At 41.2% G+C, this 23,398-nt stretch overlaps 1 protein-coding gene across 1 annotated transcript in view; it reads left to right on the top strand.

The window, feature by feature from the left end:
* LOC141166610 (uncharacterized) overlaps nucleotides 1-22,433 on the top strand; it is a 34,870-nt gene extending 12,437 nt beyond the window's left edge. The window contains exons 3-4 of the mRNA XM_073653461.1: nucleotides 6,118-6,149; nucleotides 21,877-22,433. Of these exons, the coding sequence (XP_073509562.1) occupies nucleotides 6,118-6,149; nucleotides 21,877-22,296 (452 nt within the window). The 3' untranslated portion in view covers nucleotides 22,297-22,433. The remainder of the gene's footprint in view (nucleotides 1-6,117; nucleotides 6,150-21,876) is intronic.
* Nucleotides 22,434-23,398: the final 965 nt, after the last annotated feature.

Here is a 23,398-nt window from a genome sequence, read left to right as displayed (position 1 = left end):
AAATGAGGCTCAGTATTGTGTGTGGCCTCCACGTGCCTGTATGACCTCCCTACAATGCCTGGGCATGCTCCTGATGAGGTTGCGGATGGTCTCCTGTGGGATCTCCTCCAGGATGGCACATCAATGCGGGCTGTGGCAAGAAGGTTTGCTGTGTCTGTCAGCGTAGTGTCCAGAGGCTGGAGGCGCTACCAGGAGACAGGCCAGTACACCAGAAGACGTGGAGGGGGCCGTAGGAGGGCAACAACCCAGCAGCAGGACCGCTACCTCTGCTTTTGTGCAAGGAGGAACAGGAGGAGCACTGCCAGAGCCCTGCAAAATGATCTCCAGCTGGCCACAAAAGTGCATGTGTCTTCACAAACGGTTAGAAACCCACTCCATGAGGGTGGTATGAGGGCCCAACGTTCACAGATGGGGTTGTGCTCATAGTCCAACACCGTGCAGGACGCTTGGCATTTGCCACAGTAAAGTCACCACTGGCGCCCTGTGTTCTTCACAGATGAAAGCAGGTTCACACTGAGCACAAGTGACAGACGTGACAGAGTCTGGAGACGCCGTGGAGAGCGATCTGCTGCCTGCAACATCCTTTAGCATGACCGTTTTGGCAGTGGGTCAGTAATGGTGTGGTGTGGCATTTCTTTGGAGGACCACACAGCCCTCCATGTGCTCACCAGAGGTAGCCTGACTGCCATTAGGTACCGAGATGAGATCCTCAGACCCCTTGTGAGACAATATGCTGGTGCGGTTGGCCCTGGGTTCCTCCTAATGCAGGACAATGCCAGATCTCATGTGGCTGGGGTGTGTCAGCAGTTCCTGTAAGATGAAGGCATTGAAGCTATGGACTGGCCCGCCCGTTCCCCAGACCTGAATCCGATTGAGCACATCTGGGACATCATGTCTCGCTCCATCCACCAACGTCACGTTGCACCACAGACTGTCCAGGAGTTGGCGGATGCTTTAGTCCAGGTCTGGGAGGAGATCCCACAGGAGACCATCCACAACCTCATCAGGAGCATGCCCAGGCGTTGTAGGGAGGTCATACAGGCACATGGAGGCCACACACAATACTGAGCCTCATTTTGACTTGTTTTAAGGACATTACATCAAAGTTCGATCAACCTGTAGTGTGTTTTTCCACTTTAATTTTGGGGGTGGCTCCAAATCCAGGCCTCCATTGGTTAATAAATTTGATTTCCATTGATGATTTTTGTGTGATTTTGTTGTCAGCACATTCAACTTTGTACAGAACAAAGTATTCAATGAGAATATTTCATTCATTCAGATCTAGGATGTGTTATTTGAGTGTTCCCTTTATTTTTTTGAGCAGTATATTTTCAATGTATAAAAATAAAAAATAAAATAATGTGTCATTAGTGTACATTTAGTAATGCATACAAGTTAACAATATGCAAATAAACAAACAAATAGATTTATATATAAAAAAACTTGCACTACCGCTCCGTTCAAGATGGGGCTGCATAGTCCTTTTCTGTGGGTTCCAGAGTCCCAATCTTGAGATCGCTAGAGATCCAAGCTATCAGTGCCTCCAGTGACAAGCAAGCTTTCCCCTCTGAATAGGGAATAACTTGTTGCATTGGGAATTACATTAGGAAGAAAATTCATCAAGTGTGCTTTTTTTTTATTAACTATGCATTTTTGGGTGGGAAGTATTAATGTATATGTGATTGCCAGCAAATAAGTGGGTAATGGAGGAGGAAAGTGTGTACCGAATGAAAGGTTAGGCCAGTGTGGAGAAAGTACTGCAAAGTAAGAATGCTTTCAGAAATAGACGCGTTAATAGTTTATTTATATCAATTAACAAAATGCCATCAATTCTTCTTGGTACACTTGCACGAAGTCAAGGATTTTGTAGGATTATAGTCAGGTGTATGAGTAACCAATAATTCAAGACAGGTGATCAGAACCAACTTTTGCACAGTACTGTATACATCAAAGATCAGCAAATCTATCCGACTGTGAAATTGTGACATTTTCCACATTAACGATCCTTTGATCAACCAGAGAGAATTCATATTACCTCAAGTGCAGCAACGTAAACTTCCCTATAATGCCTTACAGCTATCGCTCCAAGCGGTATAGTAGAGCCAATGAGGTGGGACTATCAGATTGGACTGGCCATCTGGCAATTCTGGGAGCTGCAAGCAGAGGATCTTGACGATTTGCATACCAAAGTGAATTCAGCTCGACAGAACATTCTTCAATCATTAATAACCCTGTTGATAGCATGCATATCATAGCATAGTATTGAATGTTAAGTGTACGTATTCTGTGCATAGTGCTCACATTTGATACTCTAGTCGAGATGTTTTGAAAATATTTCCATTTTTGTCATAATCTAGCATCAAAAAAGGGGGAATTTCACATATAAGTCTGACATGGCACTTCAAACAATAACATAATCAAAAAAACTCTGCCTACCTATCAATGTACAGAGTAAAAAAGAGATCCACGAATAAAAAATAGTAATATTTATTAATCAATCAATAAAAACAATACATAAATCATAAAACTTCATCAATAAAAAACAGAGTGCCCAGTAAGGGGACAGACTCCAAACCAATAGATCACAAATTATTAAATGGGCTCAAGATTAGAATATAGCCTAATATCATATAATTAGTAGATATAACAACCCCTTAATCATACATTTCCCAATTAGACAGTATAAATGGTAATAGTCACCAATGCATATTATATGTGGTCTTTGAAGTGAGCTAAACAATGGCCCTACAAAAAGATATCATACATAGAGCATGAAAAACCCACCAAATCATAGCTATGGGGCAGTATGAAAAAGATAGTATTTACCTGAAGAATATGCAGTGTAAAAAAAATAAAGATCTGTGATCCAGGGAAGGAAGCCGTCCCCTTGACCCCGACGCGTGTTTCGCCCGCTTGCTTCTTCCGGGGGCGCCCCCCATCAATGGTCTGCAGGACTTGTTTCCAAAATGCATCACGCTTGCTTAGATGTTCTTTTGCATACTTCTGACACTGAATTTTATGGTCAAGACACAGGAGAGGTTTTCTTTTGATGACTCTTCCATGAAGGCCATATTTGTGCAGGTGTCTCTGAACAGTAGAACAATGTACCACAAGTCTAGAGTCTGCTAAATCTTTCTGAACGTCTTTTGCAGTCAAGCGGGGGTTCTGAATTGCCTCTCTAGCAATCCTACTAGCAGCTCTCACTGAAATTATACTTAGTCTTCCAGACCTTATCTTGACCTCCAGACCTTATCTTGACCTCCAGTGTTCCTGTTAAATGCCATTTCTTAATTACATTTCAAACTGAGGACAACTTGAAAATTCTTTGCTATCTTCTGCTTTGTGGGCATCTACCATTTTCATTTCCAGAGTGCTAGGCAGCTGCTTAGAAGAACCTATGGCTGCTGTTTTTTGGCACAAGGTTAGAGAAGGCTGGGTTTTTATAAAGCTGGGAAATTTGCATCACCTGGACTTTCATAACAATAATAGTGAGCAAGCCATAACCCTAACAGGCTGATTAAGGTCTGAAACCTTGGTCAAAGTTATCTGAGCACACAAATCTCCAAGGGTGCCCAAACTTTTGCATTGGTCTATTTTCCTTTTGTAATTTTTACAGAACTGGAAGAATTTTCCAAGGAAAAATGGATGAAAATCCCTCCAACGAGAATTGAAAGACTCTTGGCTGGCTACAAAAAGAGTTTACAAGCTGTGATACTTTCAAAAGGGGATGCTGCTAGGTACTAACCATGATGGGTGTCCAAACTTTTTTGGCCCATTTTCCTTTTTGTAATTTTTAAAATGTAAAAGATGAAAATATATTTTTTGGGTTTTTTTTGCCTAAAATACAAAATGAACATGTCATCTTTAACTTTAGACCTTTTAGAGATCATGTCTTTTTCAACTTGCTTAACTGGTCACAATAACAGTAATTTTGACCAGGGGTGCCCAAATTTTTACATGCCACCAATATATACAGTATATATATATATACAGTATATATATATATATATATATATATATATATATATATATATATATAAATAAAAGAATACAGCAGCAACTTGCATGCATTAAGATGCAGGCAAACATTAAATATATGAAATTTGGACTTCATTACAGCTATAACAAATATACTTATAAGAGTGAAGGTACGTTGCGCACAAATTCGCCAATTTGTGAGAGTCCATCAGCCGTGACAAGGTGTGCCTCGCTTTGATGAGACCCTAAACCTTATATTTATCAAACATGCCTCTCCCAAGTTAAAAGCCTACACATTTAAAGGGCTTACCAGACCTAGCACCAATTAGAAACAGCCTTAGGCTGGAGGAGTGCTAAGTCAGAAAAGAGGCAGTCAAAACCTTCAATAGTATACCAGAAAAATAAACAAATCAACCAGAACCTCCGAACAGAATAAAGCAAATGTGAACATGTGCAAGCTGTTATGACTGTATAATATGCAAATAAACACATCCTTAACATGTCTACTGATCCTATGATTTCCATAATTCCACGACTCTTCCTTTTTGGTTGTGCAATTTCAATGTTGAGGTGTATATATAAATATTATTATTATTATTATTATTATTATTTATATAGCACCATTGATTCCATGGTGCTGTACAAGAGAAGGGGTTACATATCAAATACAGTTATCACTTACAGTAAACAATGATAGACTGGTACAGAGGGAAGAGGACCCTGCCCTTGCGGGCTTACATTCTACAGGAACGGGGAAAGAGACAGTAGGTTGGAGGGGTTGCAGTAGCTCCGGTGTTGTTGAGGTGGCAGCAAGCAAGGTCCTGGCAGGCTCTAAGCTTGTTTGAAGAGATGGGTTTTCTGTTTCCGTCTGAAGGATCCAAATGTGGAGGCTAATCGAATGTGTTGAATTCCACAGAATTCCAGAGGATGGGGGATATTCGGGAGAAATCTTGGAGGCGATTGGGTGAGGAATGAATAAGTGTGCTGTAGAGAAGGAAGTCTTGGAAGGATCGGAGGTTACGTAAGGGAATATATCTGGAGATTAGTTCAGAGATGTACGGAGGAGAGAGGTTATGGATGGCTTTGTAGGTCAGTGTTAGTAGTTTGAACTGGATACGTTGGACAATTGGGAGCCAGTGAAGGGATTTGCAAAGGGGGGTAGCAGAGGAGTAGCGAGGTGAGAGATGAAGTAGTCGCACAGCAGAGTTATGGATGGACTGGAGGGGTGCAAGAATGTTAAGAGGTATGCCACAGAGGAGGATGTTGCAGTAGTTGAGGCGGGAGATGATGAGGGCATGCACAAGCAGTTTAGTAGATTGCGGGTTGAGGAAAGGACAGATTCTGGAAATATTTTTGAGCTGGAGGCGACAAGAGGTGATGAGAGCTTTGATGTGTGGTTTGAAGGACAGGGCAGAGTCAAGGGTTACTCCGAGGCAGCGGATTGCCGGTACAGGGGAAAGCGTGATGTCATTTATTGTGATAGAAAGATCAGGTGGGGAAGATACAAGAGATGGAGAAAAAATGATGAGTTCAGATTTGTCCACATTGAGCTTGAGGAAGTGAGAGGAGAAGAAGGAGGATGTGGCTGATAGACATGCTGGGATTCTGGACAGCAGAGAGGTGACATCTGGGCCAGAGAGGTAGATCTGGGTATCATCAGCGTACAGATGGTACTGGAAGCCATGGGATTTGATGAGCTGTCCCAGGCCAAGGGTATAGATTGAGAAGAGTAGGGGTTCTAGGACAGAGCCTTGAGGGACTCCAACAGAGAGAGGGCAGGGATGAGGAGGTAGTGTGGGAGTGGGAGATGCTAAATGTGCGGTTAGAAAGATATGAGGAGATCCAGGATAGGGCAAGGTTTTTGACAATAAAGCAATAGAAATGTACAGAACGTCACAGATAGTGTAGTGAACAATAAAACATGGGAAAGATAGTTTGTATGACAGTTTCAAAATGTACCATATTCCCAATTTAGAAAAAATAATGCTCATCATATCTGAAAAACTTAAACAGTGTACAATGCAAGCTGCTCATCTACAAAAAGAGTGTCATCTGCTTTTGATTTGAATGTGGTTATTAATATTGCCATATCATAGAATTTACATTTCATGTAAGATTATTACTTTTCTCTCTTCCCAGGTAGGAATCCAAACAAAGCCTCTGAAAATTATGTAAGTGCCTTAAAGGGTTTGTCCTCTTTTAGTTAATGTCACTGTGTGCAGTTTGGTATAAAAAAACCCACACTTTACTCACCTTCCTCGAGTCCACCAGCAAGTCTTCGCCGTTGATCCCGGTGTCTGACATTGATTGTGCCACTGACATCCCATTGACAGCACGGCAGTGAATCAGTGAGCTCAGCGGCTCTGAGTGACGCGTTCCATCTACACCGGCAGAGCCACTGAGATGACTAACTGGCTGTAGACATAACCCCGAGAAAGTGAGTAAAGTCCATTGTTTTTTTGCGATGTCAATGAGGTTAATGACGTAAAAATGTATTTCCTCTTCATCATGACATGACATGAGCATGGTGATTCATAGGACACTCATGTCTGTAAATTATGGAGGTGATTGCATCCACATGTAATTTAATTTGGTACAATACAACTAGCCTTATCTTGGACTAGATCAATACATGCTGCAATTTTGTTTCCCCACATCCCAACAGTCTGTGTGGAGAATCCTTCATGGGCATTAGCACATTGACTTCTACTGGTCTTTGTGTGGTCCTCATGCAGTCTGGTGTGCATACGGACATACAGACTGATCATGATCGGAATTGCATTCATCAGAATTAGCTCTTTCATATATGACGGTCAAGGGGTTGAGCTGCCTAATAAGCCTAAATATAGTGAAGATTGTAATAAAAACTGGAAAGCTAATGAGCACAATAGGCTCTAATCTGGGTTAAAATGAGGAACAGAGGCAGAGAAAATGCTCACCTGAGAAAGTTGTCAAAGTCACAACCCCTGTGTTAGCTTGAAAACAATTTGGCTGCTACAGATCCACAAGATGGTATACCATATGGAAATTGGAGAAAGATGGAGATAAATCTGTTCTGCCGAAGGTATCAGATGCAATATGAGACCGTAGAGATGTAAATGCGTTTTTTATCAATGTGTTTCGAAACACACCTGCTTCTTCCTCAGGACAAACCACAGTAAACCTTCGGCAGCGCGGATTTACCTCCACCTTTCTCCAGTTTCCATTTACACTACCGTTCAAAAGTTTGGGGTCACCCAGACAATTTTGTGTGTTTTCCATGAAAACTCATACTTTTATTTATTAAATGAGTTCCAAAATGAATAGAAAATATAGTCCAGACATTGACAAGGTTAGAAATAATGATTTTTATTTGAAAGAATAATTTTCTCCTTCAAACTTTGCTTTTGTCAAAGAATGCTCCCTTTGCAGCAATAACAGCATTGCAGACCTTTGGCATTCTAGCTGTTAATTTACTGAGTTAATCTTGAGAAATTTCACCCCATGCTTCCTGAAGCCCCTCCCACAAGTTGGATTGGCTTGATGGGCACTTTTTGCGTACCATACGGTCAAGCTGCTCCCACAACAGCTCAATGGGGTTGAGATCTGGTGACTGCGCTGGCCACTCCATTACAGATAGAATACCAGCTGCCTGCTTCTTCCCTAAATAGTTCATGCATAATTTGGAGGTGTTCTTTGGGTCAGTGTCCTGTTGTAGGATGAAATTGGCTCCAATCAAGCACTGTCCACAGGGTATGGCATGGCGTTGCAAAATGGAATGATAGCTTTCCTTATTCAAAATCCCATTTACCTTGTAGAAATCTCCCACTATACCAGCACCAAAGCAACCCCAGACCATCACATTACCTCCACCATGCTTGACAGATGGCGTCAGGCACTCTTCCAGCATCTTTTCAGATGTTCTGCGTCTCACAAATGTTCTTCTGTGTGATCCAAACACCTCAAACTTTGATTCGTCTGTCCATAAAACTTTTTTCCAATCTTCCTCGGTCCAATGTCTGTGTTCTTTTGCCCATATTAATCTTTTTCTTTTATTAGCCAGTCTCAGATATGGCTTTTTCTTTGCCACTTTGCCCTGAAGGCCAGCATCCTGGAGTCGCCTCTTCACTGTAGACATTGACCCTGGCGTTTTGCGTGTACTATTTAATAAAGCTGCCAGTTGAGGAGCTGTGAGGCATCGATTTCTCAAACTAGAGACTCTAATGTACTTGTCTTGTTGCTCAGTTGTGCAGCGGGGCCTCCCACCTCTCTTTCTACTCTGGTTAGAGCCCGTTTGTGCTCTCCTCTGAAGGGAGTAGTACACACTGTTGTAGAAAATCTTCAGTTTCTTGGAAATCTCTCGCATGGAATAGCCTTCATTTCTAAGAACAAGAACAGACTGTCGAGTTTCAGATGAAAGTTCTCTTTTTCTGGCCATTTTGAGAGTTCATAGAACAAACAAATGTAATGCTCCAGATTCTCAACTAGTTCAAAGGAAGGTCAATTTTATATCTTCTCAAATCAGCCAAACCATTTTCAGCTGGGCTAACATACTTCTGCAAGGGTTTTCTAGGGTTTTCTAAACATCCTTTAGCCTTCTTACACAGTTAGCAAACACAATGTACCATTAAAACACTGGAGTGGTGCTTGTTGGAAATGGGACTCTATACACCTATGTAGATATTGCAATAAAAACAAGACGTTTGCATCTAGAATAGTCATTTACCACATTAACAATGTATAGAGTGTATTTCTGATTCATTTAATGATAGCTTCATTGAAAAAAAATGTGCTTTTCTTTCAAAAATAATGAAATTCCTAAATGACCCCAAACTTTTGAACGGTAGTGTAAATATAGTGAAACTGAAATATAGAGATGAGCGAATGTTTTGATGTTCGGGTTCGGCAAATAAACCCGAACATCAAAAAAATGTTTGTGTTGGGGCACCGATCACGATCCCGAACATGGCCCCCAAACATCCCTGGTTTCCCGCGCTGTCATCTGCGTGACAGCATGGGAATCAGAGGCTGTGATCAGTGGTAAGATCATTACTTACGGTCACAGCACTGCGGGATCATGCTGTCAGCTGTCAGTGTGAACCCGCAGCTGTGACAGTCACCTGCGGTAAAAAGCTTACCGCGGGTGACAGGCGCCGGCCGATGGAACTACTAGCCCCATCATCCGGCGCCTCCTGTCACTGTACACAAGCGCCGCTGATGGGAGAAGTAATCTCTCATCAGCTACGCTTGCGCAGTGAAAGTTAAAAAAAGGTAATATAAATAAATAATTATTTAAATAAAAACAATAAACACATCATACTCACCTAACACTTACCAATACCTACACCTTGACCCCGATGTTCTCGTCCCTTGTGAAAAATAAAAAATAAAAAAAACACCATATACTCACCTTACACCTAGTCCCCAGTGCCTGAGTCACCTGCAATAAAGGTAAAATAAAAAAACAACCTCATTCTCACTTGTCCGCCGTAGTCCATATACAGAGTGTCCCATGACGATCTCAGTGATAGCACGGCCACATCCAGAGATGTGACCATCCCATCCGGCAGCAGGCGATACACTGACATTTGCGCTATGGCTCCTGCAGTGTATCGCGAGGTTGAGGTCACCGGAGTTCAAACTGCTGATGATCAGCTGAGCACTCCAGTGATCTCACTTATGGCATTAGTGCTGTGTGGGGCTAATGGCCCCTTCCCCGGCTACTAATATCAGCACCCAGCGGTCAGCTTTCCCTCTGCTGGTTATGAAAATGGCGCAGGAGCCCATGCCATTTTTTTTTATTTATTTATTCATTTTATTTCATTTATAAGAAATCCCATGCCCACTGTGCTTCTTTTTGACGCATTGTAAACTCACTCGCAGCATGTCAATTTCTGTAGCGGAGACGCAAGTCTTCGATTGAAATGTCATTACATGCGGCGGATCCGCATGTACTGACAAAACAAGTGTGGCATAAGAACGCAGCATTTCGAACGCAGCATTTCGGATGCAGTGAAAATTCTGGCCCATGGTCCAATGGTAATCCAAGGGTTAGGGTATGTGCACACGATCCAGACAAGCAGCGTTTTGGACGCAGCATACTTTATTGAACGCAGGTGAATCCTCATGTGTTCATTGAACCATGCGGATTCACCGCATTCAGTACATTGTACGGATCAGATTTCTTTTGCAGAGACTAGCAACTCCGCTAGAGAAATTTACATGGTGCGGTCTTGAAAGACGCACCACATGTCTGTGTCCGCGGGTGATTCGCAGGCACAGATGAACGCATAGTGGACATGGGATTTCTACAAATCAAATCCACCATGCTGTAACATCTGGCCGCTGCGGGTTTGACGCTGCATAAGCATGCAGCATCAAACCCGGAGCGGCTCCTGATCGTGTGCACATACCCTTAATGTGATGTCCCACATTTCTTTTTTCAAATATCTTTATCTCCAAAATCATTCATTGCTGTACAAAAATGCATGCAAAAAACACACCAAAAACTCTGCAGCAAAGTGAATGAGAAACCTGAAGTGTCATGTACACGTTGAGTATTTTTTGACTTGCAGATTTGGTGCAGAAAATAATCATCAGCATGTTAATTCTCTGTGCGTTTTTTGCCTGCGTTTTTTCAGTGCATTTAATGGGTGAAAAATGTGGCAAAAACGCACAGAGAATTGACATGCTTGATTATTTTCTGCACCAAATCTGCAAGTCAAAAAATAGTCAACATGTGCATGACACTTCAGGTTTCTCTTTCACTTTGCTGCAGAGTTTTTGGTGCTTTTTTGCATGCATATTTGATGCATTTTTGTAAAGAAATTAATGCTTTTTTGAAAAAATGAACGATATTTGAAAAAAGAAATGTGGGACATTGCTTTAAGGGATCATACTCGTATGCAAGAAAAATGGACGAGTGCAATCTGATAAAAAATCAGATTGCACTCTGACCAATGTTATTCTGTGAGTGACATCTCATGAGCGATTTTTTTCTCAGCTGAAATCGAACTGAGAAAAAAATCGCAGCATGCTGCGTATTGCCGTTTATCTCAGACGAGACTCGCCAATGCAAGTCAATGAGTGCGTGAAAAAAATCGCATGGCACTCAGACTATGTGCGTGCCGCCCGATTTTCCCACACCCATCTCCTTGAAACCAGATTATTCATCATCCACATACTGTAAAATCACAGCAGTACCCGACAAAATACAGTGGGGAAAAAAAGTATTTAGTCAACCACCAATTGTGCAAGTTCTCCCACTTAAAAAGATGAGAGAGGCCTGTAATTGACATCATAGGTAGACCTCAACTATGAGAGACAAAATGAGAAAAAAAATCCTGAAAATCACATTGTCTGATTTGGAAAGAAATTTTTTCAAATTTTTGGTGGAAAAGATGTATTTAGTCAATTACAAAAGTTCATCTCAATACTTTGCTATTTATCATTTGTTGGCAATGACAGAGATCAAATGTTTTCTGTAAGTCTTCACAAGGTTGGCACACACTATTGCTGGTATATTGGCCCATTCCTCAATGCAGATCTCCTCTAGAGCAGTGATGTTTTAGGGCTGTCGCTGGGCAACACGGACTTTCAACTCCCTCCAAAGGTTGACTAAATACTTTTTTTCCCTCTCTATTTTTTTCCCCACTGTAGAATAGAGAGAATAGCTGTACATACATAGAATAGTTAGATAGAAAGATGTCAGTGACATATATAATTAGTAGAGTGACTGTGTTACATACTGTACATGTCATTTGTTACTAAATTTAAAAAAAATGGAGTGGGGTCCCCCGTAATTTTACACACCAGCAGAGGTTAAGTGGACCGCTGTTGTCAGATATTTGTAGCCTGGGAAGGGGGTAATGCCCATGGAGCTTCCCAGGCTATTAATATTAGCCCCCAGCTGTATACTTAGACTGGCTATTAAAATGGGGGACCCCAAAAACAATTGATGTGGAGGCTTTTAACTGCCAGCAAAGGCTAGGCAGACAGCTGGGGGCTGATATTAATAGCCTTGGAAGGGACCATGAATATTGGCCCTCTCCCAGACTACAAACACCAGCCCTCAGCCACCGCAGAAATGGCGCATCCATAAGATGCGCCAATTCTGACACTTAGCCTCGCTCTGCCCTGTTACCTGTCAGCATGATCTCACATCGCTCTGACCGCGGTAATGCTATTACCGCCGATCAGAGCAGGGAAACACCGGAACCCGAACATTAACACGGACTTCCTGAGGAAGTCCATGTTTGGGGTCCGTGCTCGAACAGTAGGTGTTCGGTATGGACCCCGAACCTTAGTGTTCGGGTTCGCCCATCACTATTCGTAATATGTCTAAAAAGTTATCAGTGGTTTGTTTCTGAAACAGACTTCTTAATCCACTGCATAGGCAGAGTTGAGACATATTATATTGGCTTCTTGCAGCCAACACTAGTGGTCTCAAAAGGTTGTGTTCAAAGATAGTGTTTTTCATTGTGTTTTTATTTCGATATGAAAAATGCAGTCTATTGTTAGAAAACCACACTGCAAATTCTGTGCATTTTTTGTGCATTTTAATGTGTATTTTTGGTGCTAATTCATTTTGATCTTAACTGTATGGGCAGTACGTTGGCTCAGTGGTTAGCACTGCAGCCTTGCAGTTGTGGCATCCCGGTTTCTAATCCCACCAAGGACAACATCTGCAAGGAGTTGGTATGTTCTCCCCGTGTTTGCGTGGGTTTCCTCCGGGTTCTCCAGTTTCCTCCCACACTCCAAAGACATACTGATAGGGAATGTACAGTAGATTGTGAGCCCCAATGGGGACAGTGGATATAATGTCTGAAGAGCGCTGTGGAATTAATGTTGCTATATAACTCAGTAAAATAAATAAACTGCGAAAAACTGCCATAAAAACACTGAAAGAATTGACATGTTGAACTTTTTAAAAACTCACCAAAGGTAAAAAAAAAAAAAAAAGCAAGAAAAAAAAGTACTGTGTGAATCTCATTTATTTTTCTGCTAGCCCCTTAACACCCAATGACAGACATACCATATCTTGAGCGGGTGTCAGTTCCCACATCATGACGTGCTATGCCCATCATGACTTTAAACTGTTAACACACAGTGACAGGTCAATGCTGACATCTGTCACTGACAGCTGAGTGCCACGGGAAGTGGTGCGGGAGCCCATTCCGTTGGTCCTTGTATTCAGGGCACTGTGATTGGTCAGTCAATCTTACTGACCGATCACAGCTTGTTCAAGCAGGAGGTCATATATCAGCACCTCCTGCTCGATCACAGAAGGAGCTCGGCACTGCTAGTGGCCAAGTTTCTGCACTAACAGCCAGGGACTGTGCCAGCACCGGCTGTTTAACCTCCTAAATGCTGCGATCGAGAGCAATTGCTGTATTTAGGAGCAGGGAGAAGGAGGAAGCTCTCTCTGCCTTCAGATCGGTGCCTGATCAAAAATGATTCTTTTTTCTATTAAAATTTTTATTGTGTAAAAGCGTCAAAACATAAAAAAATTACATAAATGTGGTATCGCTGTAATCGTATTGACCCTAAGAATATGGCTGCATCATCAATTTTATCACAGGCGAAACAGCATAAAAAAAAATTTAAAAAACAATTCCTGAATTGTTGGTTTTTGCTCATTCTGCCTCTCAAAAATCAGAATAGAAAGCGATCAAAAAATCAAAAATTGACGCTCAGTCTATTGCCTGCAAATGAGGTCAGCGCGTTTACATGTATAAGTATATGTGTGGTCAGTACAAAGGACTGGCACACGACTTATTCCTTTCAAATACCATACTAAAGGACCAGGGGGCACTCATTACTGGTGGAAGAAAAGCGATTCCGGCACCTAAACAGGAAAGGGTTCTTTACAGTAAGATTGTGGAATGCCCTACCACAAGAGATAGGATTGGCCGACACTATAACAGCTTTTAAAAAAGGGCTGGATGATTTCCTCGATACACATAACATTGTGGGCTACAGTTAAATTAGACAAAATGTTACACCTATAGTAGTACATTTAATACAGTAATAGTAATACATAACTAGTATCATAGTTAGGCTTGATCCAGGGTTCTAGGACTGATCATCTTTTCTTGGGGTCAAGAAGGAATTTTTCCCCGTGACGCAAATTGGCTGAATGTGTCCTGTGGTTTTTGCCTTCTTCTGGATCAACAGATTTAGGCATAGGGATTTTAGTAATACCATTATTCGAATCACAAGAGTAATACAAAAGATAAAACTAACTAAAAAAATTATAAACGGGTATATTTTTAATTGTAATTGTGCAGCAATAATAAAAATGGTAATAATACATTTGCGAGGCCTAGTCACAGTAAGTTAGTGAAGTGTTAGTGTAGGGAGTACAACCACGCACCAACCAGAAGAATAAAGTGCCTTATCACTTATACCACATGACGAATGGCGTAAAAAAATAAATAAAACAAATTCTTCACCTGCTGTTGAATTTTTCATTCTGCCTCCCTAAGATCGCAGTATGACTTGGCACACATCTATCCTGCGCTCTACGCTGAGTGCTTACACCAAGGTTTCCGTGTAAATCTCTGAAATACGTAATTCAGACGGAACACCAGATGGAAGATTCCCTATAATGAGGCAGATGGAGGCACTTAGGATGCCGTCTGGCCTGTGATCAGGCGGTGTCTGTATTTTTAGGTGTGCATAAAAGTGCTGTCGGACACAGTTTTCTGCACTTTTGAAAAGAAGGACAACACTGAACAGAGGCCAGTCAGAGTCCAGAGTAACTCCGCTGCCTCATTATAGTAAATGAATCCCTCGGGGGTTCCATCTGAATCAAGTCATTCGGAGATTTAGACGGAAACCCTGATGTAAGTGCAGGATAAATGTGATCCAAAATGTTATGTAAAATGTTCCAAACAAAAGCTTCAACTCAATCCACAAAAAAATCAAGTCCCCACTCAAGTCCGTCATCTGTCAATGGAAATATAGGGGGCTTCCATGTTACTGATAGTACAAAGCCCCTGGAAAAGTGCTATAGTTCCTCACCCCTGTAGCATCGGCATCTCTGCCCCTTGCCAGGCAGAGACGCCATCCCTCTCACCTCCTCGCTCCCTGCGCGGCATCCTCCAGCGCTCCTCTTCCTGCTTCTGCTGTCGGCACGCGCTGCTTCCCGGGCACTGTGCTTAGGGCGCGCGCGTGCTCCCTCTCTCTTATAGGGGCCGCGCGCGCCGTCCTAAGGAGTCCCCGGCCAATAGCCGGAGGACCTCCCATATATAAGGCACCTCCTCCAAAATGGAGGTGCCCGAGCAATAGTTGTTGCACAGTATACTTACCTCTGCTTCAGCCCTCAAGTCCAGTTGCCAGCCTGACTACAGTTCCAGTCCGCCAGCCTGACTACTCTCCAGCCCGACAGTCTGTCTTCCGTTCAACCCGCCAGTCTGTCTATGGACAAGTCTGCCTGCTTACCAGGAAGCACCTGCTAGTTACCTGCCTGCCACCTGCCGTGCCTGCTAGCCCGCTCACCTGGGAGCACTCGCCTGTTACCTGCCTGCTACCTGCCGTGCCTGCTAGCCCGCTCACTTGGGAGCACTCGCCTGTTACCTGCTTGTTACCTGCTAGCCTACCTGGAGGCTACTGCTGTCACTTGCCGTGACCACCTGTCTGCTAACCTAGAGACTTCAGCCTGCTCTGCCGTCACGTGCCGTGACCACCTGTCAGCTAACCCAGAGACTTCTGCCTGCTTGTTGTGCCCATCCACTATACCGGTCAGTCCCAGTCATCTGACCCGTGGGAGCCACCTGCTCTCTTACAAGGTCGTCCCCAGAGTAGCACCTGGTCCCTCTGCTTGGTCCCTCCCTGGTCACGGAGTCGTTAGCTGCCATACGACCAGGGTCGGTCTGAGTTGATACTTAGTTACGCCCCTCTGGGTCCCTCCTTGCACCACGGCACAGAGGTTCCACCCCCAGGACCCATAACAACCCCCAAAAAGAATTCAGCAAATTCTGCGTTCTCAAATCTAAATGCCCCTATTCCTGCTGAGCCACACAGTGTGTCTAAACCACATTTAGAATCCACATGTTTGGCAGGGGTATAATTAGCAAAATGGGGTCTCTTGAGATGGGCATTCTGCTCTTCTTAGGGGCTCTGTATGCGCAATCCGAAAACTATTCTAGGAAAATCTAAGCACAAGGAGGCAAATAGCGCTCCGTCCCTCCCTAGTCTCACCGTATGGCTAAGCAGTACTGTATAGCTACTTTGTGGGGTATCGCCACATTCAGCAGAAATTGTGTGGCAAATTTTGGTGCCATTTTTACCCATTTCCCTGTGTGAAAATGTAAAATCTGGAGCTAAAACAAAATTTTTGTGGTAAAAATTTAGTTATTTTTTCTTCACTGTCCAATGGTATAAAATTCTGTGACACACCCGACGTGTTAATATAATCACTTAAGGGGAATTCTGCTGTTCTGGCACCTTAGGGACTCTCCCAGTGAGTCATGGCATCCGCAAACCATAACAGTATAATTTGCACTCTAATATGACGTTCCTTCCCTTCTGAGCTTTGTACTGTGACTGTAAAGTAGTTCCCGATGATTAGTAGTTTTCTCCCACATATGGGATGTCGGCGTACTCAGGAGAAATGGCACAACACATTTGGGTTCTACTTTTTCCTCTTACCCTTGTGAAAATAAAAAATTAAAGGGTAAAATAACATTTTTGTGGGAAAAATTTGATTTTTTATGTTCACGGCTCTACGTTATAAACTTCTCTGAAGCACCTGGGGGTTCAAGGTGCTCACCACACATCTAGATACATTCCTTGTCTAGTTTTCAAAATGGGGTCACTTGGAGGAGTTTCACTGTTTAGGCACATCAGGGGCTCTCCAAACGTGGCATGGTGTCTGCTCTTGATTCCAGCCATTTTTGCATTCAAAAAGTTAAATGGTGCTGCTTCCCTTCCAAGCCCTACTTTGTGCCCAAATAGTAGTTTTACCCCACATGTGGGGTATCGGTGTACTCAGGTTAAATTGCACAACAAAATTTTGATTCATTTGCTCCTGTTACCCTTTTGAAAATAAAAAAAATGGGGCTAAATTAAACTTTTTGTGAAAAAAGTAAAATGTTAATTTTTCCTTCCACATTGCATTAATTCCTGTGAAGCAGAAGAGTTAATAAAATTCTTGAATGTGGTTTTGAGGACTTTGAGGGGAGGAGTTTTGAAATGCTGTCACTTTTGGGTATTTTCTGTCATATAGGCCCCCCAAAGTCACTTCAAATGTGATGTGGTCCTTAAAAAAATGTTTTTGTAAATTTTGTTGGAAAAATGAGAAATTGCTGATCAACTTTTAACCCTTCTAACTTACTAACTAAAAAAAATTACATTTCAAAAATTGTGTTGATGTAAAGTAGACATGCAGTAGATGTTATTTTAATAACTATTTTGTATAACATAACTCTCTGGTTTAATGACATAAGAATTAAAAGTAGAAAAATTCAGAAATTTTCAAAATTTTTGCAAAATTTCTGATTTTTTCACAAAATTTTTCACATCCATTTTGCTTGAACCGTTGAACCCAGCAAAATTTCTGTGCAAAAAAGCATCAGAAAAAAAGCAGCATTTATGCTACATGTCAACATGGCCCAAATTTCCAAGCATAGTGGATGTGGTTTCATGAAAACTCCACCATCTGTGTATCTGAAGACACTGACGTACTGTGCTATTTTAGGCTTCTATATAGAGGCTAAAAAAACCTTTTCTGCTGCATTTTTTAGTGTAGAATCAAAGTTTTTCTGTACTAATCTGCACCTAAAGCAAATCAAATGAGGGGGAAAATGCATTAAGGAAATGCAGCAAACAAGCAATAATAAAAAAAAATATTTTTATTGCGTCTTGTGGTGCGGACATCTACAGAAAAAAAAGCAGTGTAAAAAATGCAGCATTTATGCTACAAGTGAATTACAGCCTCAGCGTTACGAATTTATTACATTTTTTCCGGGTTTAATGGAGAAAATAAATTCAATCACAACATTATGCCATTTACTGATCACCATAAATAATCTGATCGCTGTGCTGTGCTGGTTGTTACAATACAGGGACACCAAATATGTCCATGTTATTTTTTGATTTGTGATGTTTATTATTTTTAAAAAAGGTGCTGACATTATTGTAATTATTTTTTAGTAATTTTATAAGATGAAAAAATCTGACTTTTTTACCTCTAGAATACAGATACATAGAAATGCATTGCTATATTCAGATGTATGTCTATGTACCAGTACAATTTGCCTGTAGTTTCAGAGCCTGCATTGCAGATTCAAGTATATAAAATCCTCCCACTTTCACCAGTGCAAGCTGTGGCTCATAGCTTTAGTTGCTGTCTGCAATGATAGAGGTGCGGGTTTGGTTCCTGGGGAGACCATATTACACAAAAAGAAGATAAAATAGCATTTGAGTAATTGTTTTAATTATTTTTTAGTAATCTGATAGAAAGAAAAAAATATTTTATCTTTCCTCTAGAATACAGGTACATAGAAATACACTGCTATGTACAGATGTATTTCTATGCATCAGTATAATCTGCCTGTGTGTTCAAAGCCTGCAATGCAGATTCAAATGTAAAAAATTATCCTATGCTAATCAGTATAGACTGTAGCTCATAGCTTTAGCTGCTATATGCATTGGTTCAAGTTGTGGGTTCAATTCCTGGGGAGTCCAGATCACAAGAAAATTAGAGAATTGCATATTTAATTAATGTTAAGTGCGTGCAGAGCAGAGGCATCAGCACTGTTCCCCCATGTGGTGGAGCAGTTCCGGAACAATGAAGATGAGAGAGAAGAGTTAGGCCCCACCCACACGTATGCTTGAGAGAATCCGTTTTTATTATCCATGTGGTTTTCTGTTGGTTGTCCGTATCTACATGAGTACCATACGTGTGTGACATCTGTGTGTTACGTACCGGAATGGAATGCAGAATAGATATTACAGATTTTTAGGTGTTAAAGATGTGAAAAAATAGAGATCGATAGATAATATATAAATACTGTAGATATCTATGTGATACTGTATATAATTAGTGCCTTGCATGTGTAGTATGCTGTACATGTATTAACCTAATAAATAAATTTAAAAAATTACGTGGGATCCGCCCCATTTTTGGTAACCAGTAAGTGTAAAGTAGACAGCTGTGAGCTGATATATCAGGCTGGGAAGGTCCATGGATATTTGGTCCTTCCCAGCCTAAAAATACCAGCCTGCAGCCACCCCAGAAGTGGCACATCACATGAGATGAGACAATTCTGGCACTTTGGCTCTTACCGGTTGCCCAAGAAGTGGAGCATCACATAAGATGCTAAAATTCTGATTCTTCGCCTTCGCTTTCCAAATTGCCCTGGTGCATTGGCAATCAGGGTAATGAGGCTTGGGGTTGATGTCAGCGGTGAATTGTCCAAAACAGCTGGCATCAAGCCCTGGTGCTAGTAATGGAGGGGTGTTTATCTGACACCCACATTACTATCCCAGTAATAATAAAAAACACACACACAAAAATACTTTCCCTTTTTCACCACTTTATTAAAAAAAAGAGTTCCGACATAGTCCAGGGAATCCAACATAGTTCAAGCGTATTCAGTGAAGTCAATCGAATTCTTTGTGCAAAGCATATGGAGCCTCGTTCTTAGGCTCCATAGTCTTTGCAAGGCAATTCTGAAGAGCGGTGACGTCATTACTGTTTTAATGCCCTTTAAAAAAAAAAGTAAACAGTACAAATCAGAAAATAACAGACAAATTTGGAATCCCTCTAATCATAGCAACCATTACAATACATTGAACAGATTATTTACGGTGATGGGTAAATGGCATGACTGATTATTATTCTTCATTAAACCCATAAAGAATGTAATAATGTAATGTTTACATGTAGCATGAATCCTGAGCTTTTTCTGCTGGATTATTTTTTACGCAGAAAATCTACTGTGCTTAACTGTGCAAACAAAGTGAATGTGCTTTCATGAAAACTCATGGATACTGTGCATCTAAAGATTGTGAAATAAAAAATGTAACAAAGATTGTAATACGGAAAACAAAAATTGCCAATTAAAAAAAAATACATGTAACACAAAAAGCTGATTTAAACAATAGGACATTATCTGATGATAGCTTCCCTTTAAATTCAATGGAGAAATCCAGCAATCCTCAATTGCAGTATGTATTACCTGTGGATACTCAGCAACTTCTTCAAATCCTGGTAAAAAAAAATAATTTCTATAAAAAAGAAAAACATATTCACTTCCACTGGAACTCCCATGGCTCCATTACGTGGTCTCCAACAGCATGCCACCATGAGCAACAGAATCATCAGAGGATATGGTTATAATATTTTTATTACATTTTTTTAAGTCAATTGGCTGTTTTTCTAAAGGAAATCAACAATATATGAACTCTATTTAAAACAGATTTACGAGGGCTGATTTCCAGAACTACTGTGGAAATTTTCAGAGATTATGCAACATGCAAGAGACAATAAGTCCTTTCTTGTTAAAGTCGAAATATAATTGGCAAGACCCACAACTGGATACTATCATACATACCTCATATTGCCTTTATGATCTCCTCCCAACTGCAGTAAAAATGTTGATTTCCAAGATGGTAGTTATTTTGTTAGAGTCATTTAGTTTGTTAGATTTATTGTGGCATCAATATTTTGTTTATAATATCCAGTTAGCAATTATCACCTAGTATAATTCAGTATAAGAGCTCATTCAGACATGAACTCGAGGATGACAGCCTAATAGAAATACATGAAGCTGTCATGCTCAGCTGGGGAGACCAGCAGCCAGTCCATATATTGCGTTTTGAGATTGGACCGAGACGTCTGCATGAGCCCTGTATCAATCAATCTATATGTCAGAAGTTTTCTCCCAAGAGCTTCACATTCTACTAAGATTAAAAGGTAAATTGAATTAATATTATGACCCAAAGAAGACTTAAAGAGAACCTGTCATCAGGACCAGACATCTTAAACTACATGTATGGGCATAAAGGCGCTGTTCTACTGATTTGATAAGTACCTTTAGTATAGAAATTCGCAGCCTGGTTGTTTTTTAATCATCATTAAAAGTTTATATTAAATAAGCTATTCATTCATCGGGGTGAGACTTTGGAGCGGGACTGTGGGTAGGTTCTTCGACTCTGCCACGGCCCCTCAGCTGCCTCTTGTGTTCGTATATTCTTCCTGTTTAAAACTTTGCGCCTTAACCGCGGGGACGTTGGCGCACATTGACCTCCCAGGGGTCTTCAAGAAAATGGTGCCAGTGTTGGCATATGCGCAGATTTAGATCTCGGCTCAATGACAAGACGAGATCTCAATATGCGCATGCGCCGACAACGGAACCAGTTTCCCGAAGACCGTCAAGAGATCAATGTGCGCAAGTGCCACCCGCAGGTAGGATGGCGCAGGCTCAAAGTTTTAAACAGAAAGAATATACAAACACCAGAGGCAGCTGAGGAGCAGGGGTAGAGCTGAAGACCCTTTCCACAGTCCCTCCCCAAAGTCCAGCCCCAATACACGAACAGCTTATTGCACCCAAACTTTTAACGATGATTAAAGAATAACCAGGCTGCGGATTTCTATATTGAAGATACCTATTAAATCAATAGAACAGCTCTTTTATGCCCATATCTTTAATTTAATATGCCAATCCCTGATTGAGGTTAGCTTTGAAAAAAAAGCCAATGCAAGAAAGAACATAGCTGTAAGTGCAACTCTATCTTACAACACAAGGGGTCTCTCAAATCACTGTATATAACTTTGCATTATATTAAAAGCATACAGAAAGTAGAAATCTCTCAGCAAATCTAATGTATTTCGCTTACCTATAATCCACTTTTAGCTAAGTTAGCCAATTAAAATAATTCGCATTTTTTTCCCTTTTTTTTTATCAACAGTCGATATACCGTAATTCAGGACATGGCATTTCCCAAGAGCCTGTAAGGCATCTCCCTAAATCAGCATTGGTGCATAATCAGTTGAACAATCCAATTTATTCATTAATATTCCAAAATCCAACACCAGCAAGTGACCAAATTTTATCTACTGAAGTGAACACCATGATGACTGATTCAAGAGGCCATGTATCCGAAGGTTTCCATACATATTCAGAACCAGACACTCTTTCCAAAGATCACATCTATTCTGAAATTGGTACAGAGATGTACCCAATCTGTAACAACCAACAACATCTAACCACAAACTCCAAGAATTTTTCACTTAAGTGGTCAAATACCACCCTGTATTGCACTGCACAGGTTGTTCCTCTGGTATCTTCTACTTCCGAAGGTAGTGAAATGGAACAGCCAAATCATTAGGCACCTAAACGCAAGGCAATGAAACTATGCCGGAATTTGCACTTCAATGATCTGTAATTAAAGTCAACCTGTCATGTTGTATAATGCTATTGACCTGCAGGTATAGGGTTAATTTGAAGATTAATACTGTATGTAAAGTGCCCAGCCACAATACTGTAAGTGTGGCAACCTGGAGTAAATTAACTTTATTCTTAGGAGCCGTTGGCTTTCAGTCCTGCAGGCGTACCTGGAGCAATTACAGTCAGCGCTCACAGCACTGAGGGCAGTAGCTGTAAGCATACCCAGGCACTGACTGACAGCCAGCAGTGCAGCGCATTAGTGCAGCGCGTGCTGACAAAGTAACTGTGCGTACTTACTGCTGCAGCTCACAATCCTTCATTTTCTCCCATGCTTTCAGTGCGGCAGCCGGACACCTTCCTATCTCTATTAACCTGCAGACTAACCCTAGATCTGCAGGTTAATAGCATTATCCGATGTGGAAGATTGTCTTTAAATACAATATTAAAGCAGTGAAAGCAACTCTTGGCTTCTTCAATTTTTTCTTTATTAATAGTCTTGTATACCTTTAATGATTAGAGTGTATTCGTCTTAAATAACCAGGCACTTTGGGTAGTTTACTGGCCCAATTATTTAGTTGGATCAGCTGCCAGAATAATTTTTGTGTCATTTTTAAAGTAGTCTTTTTGACTTTTGTGACCTTATAATGACTGTCATTTTTTGTTCTGTTATTTTAGTACACTGATGAAGGTCCTATGCGACCAAAATGTTTGTATTCTGTACTATCATTTACCTTATTAAAATCAAGAAAATTATTTGAGTCTTCGAGTGCCGGGTTTTGTTATACATTGATACTCGGCTTGGCACCTTACCCGTGCACCAACCTATACCAGGGGTGCGATAGTTTATTTACAATCTATTGATTCCTATATATCAGCACCCTGGTTTGTCATGTCCTCTTCCAACATGTTCTTCTATAATGCTGAAGAAACTTCTCAGATTATTTCCCAATAAAATTTACCCTGCGACTTCCTCCAAGCACCACCGAAGGAAACACGAGGAAGGGATTGGGAGAGGGAGCTTCGGCATTTAAACAACATCGAGC

This window comes from Phyllobates terribilis, unplaced genomic scaffold (genome assembly GCF_046119375.1).
Source record: "Phyllobates terribilis strain yellow unplaced genomic scaffold, ASM4611937v1 Scaffold_1__5_contigs__length_1240528914, whole genome shotgun sequence".
Taxonomy (NCBI): Eukaryota; Metazoa; Chordata; class Amphibia; order Anura; family Dendrobatidae; genus Phyllobates; species Phyllobates terribilis.
Note: the sequence above shows the minus strand (reverse complement) of the source record. Positions and strands in the feature narration are given on the sequence as shown.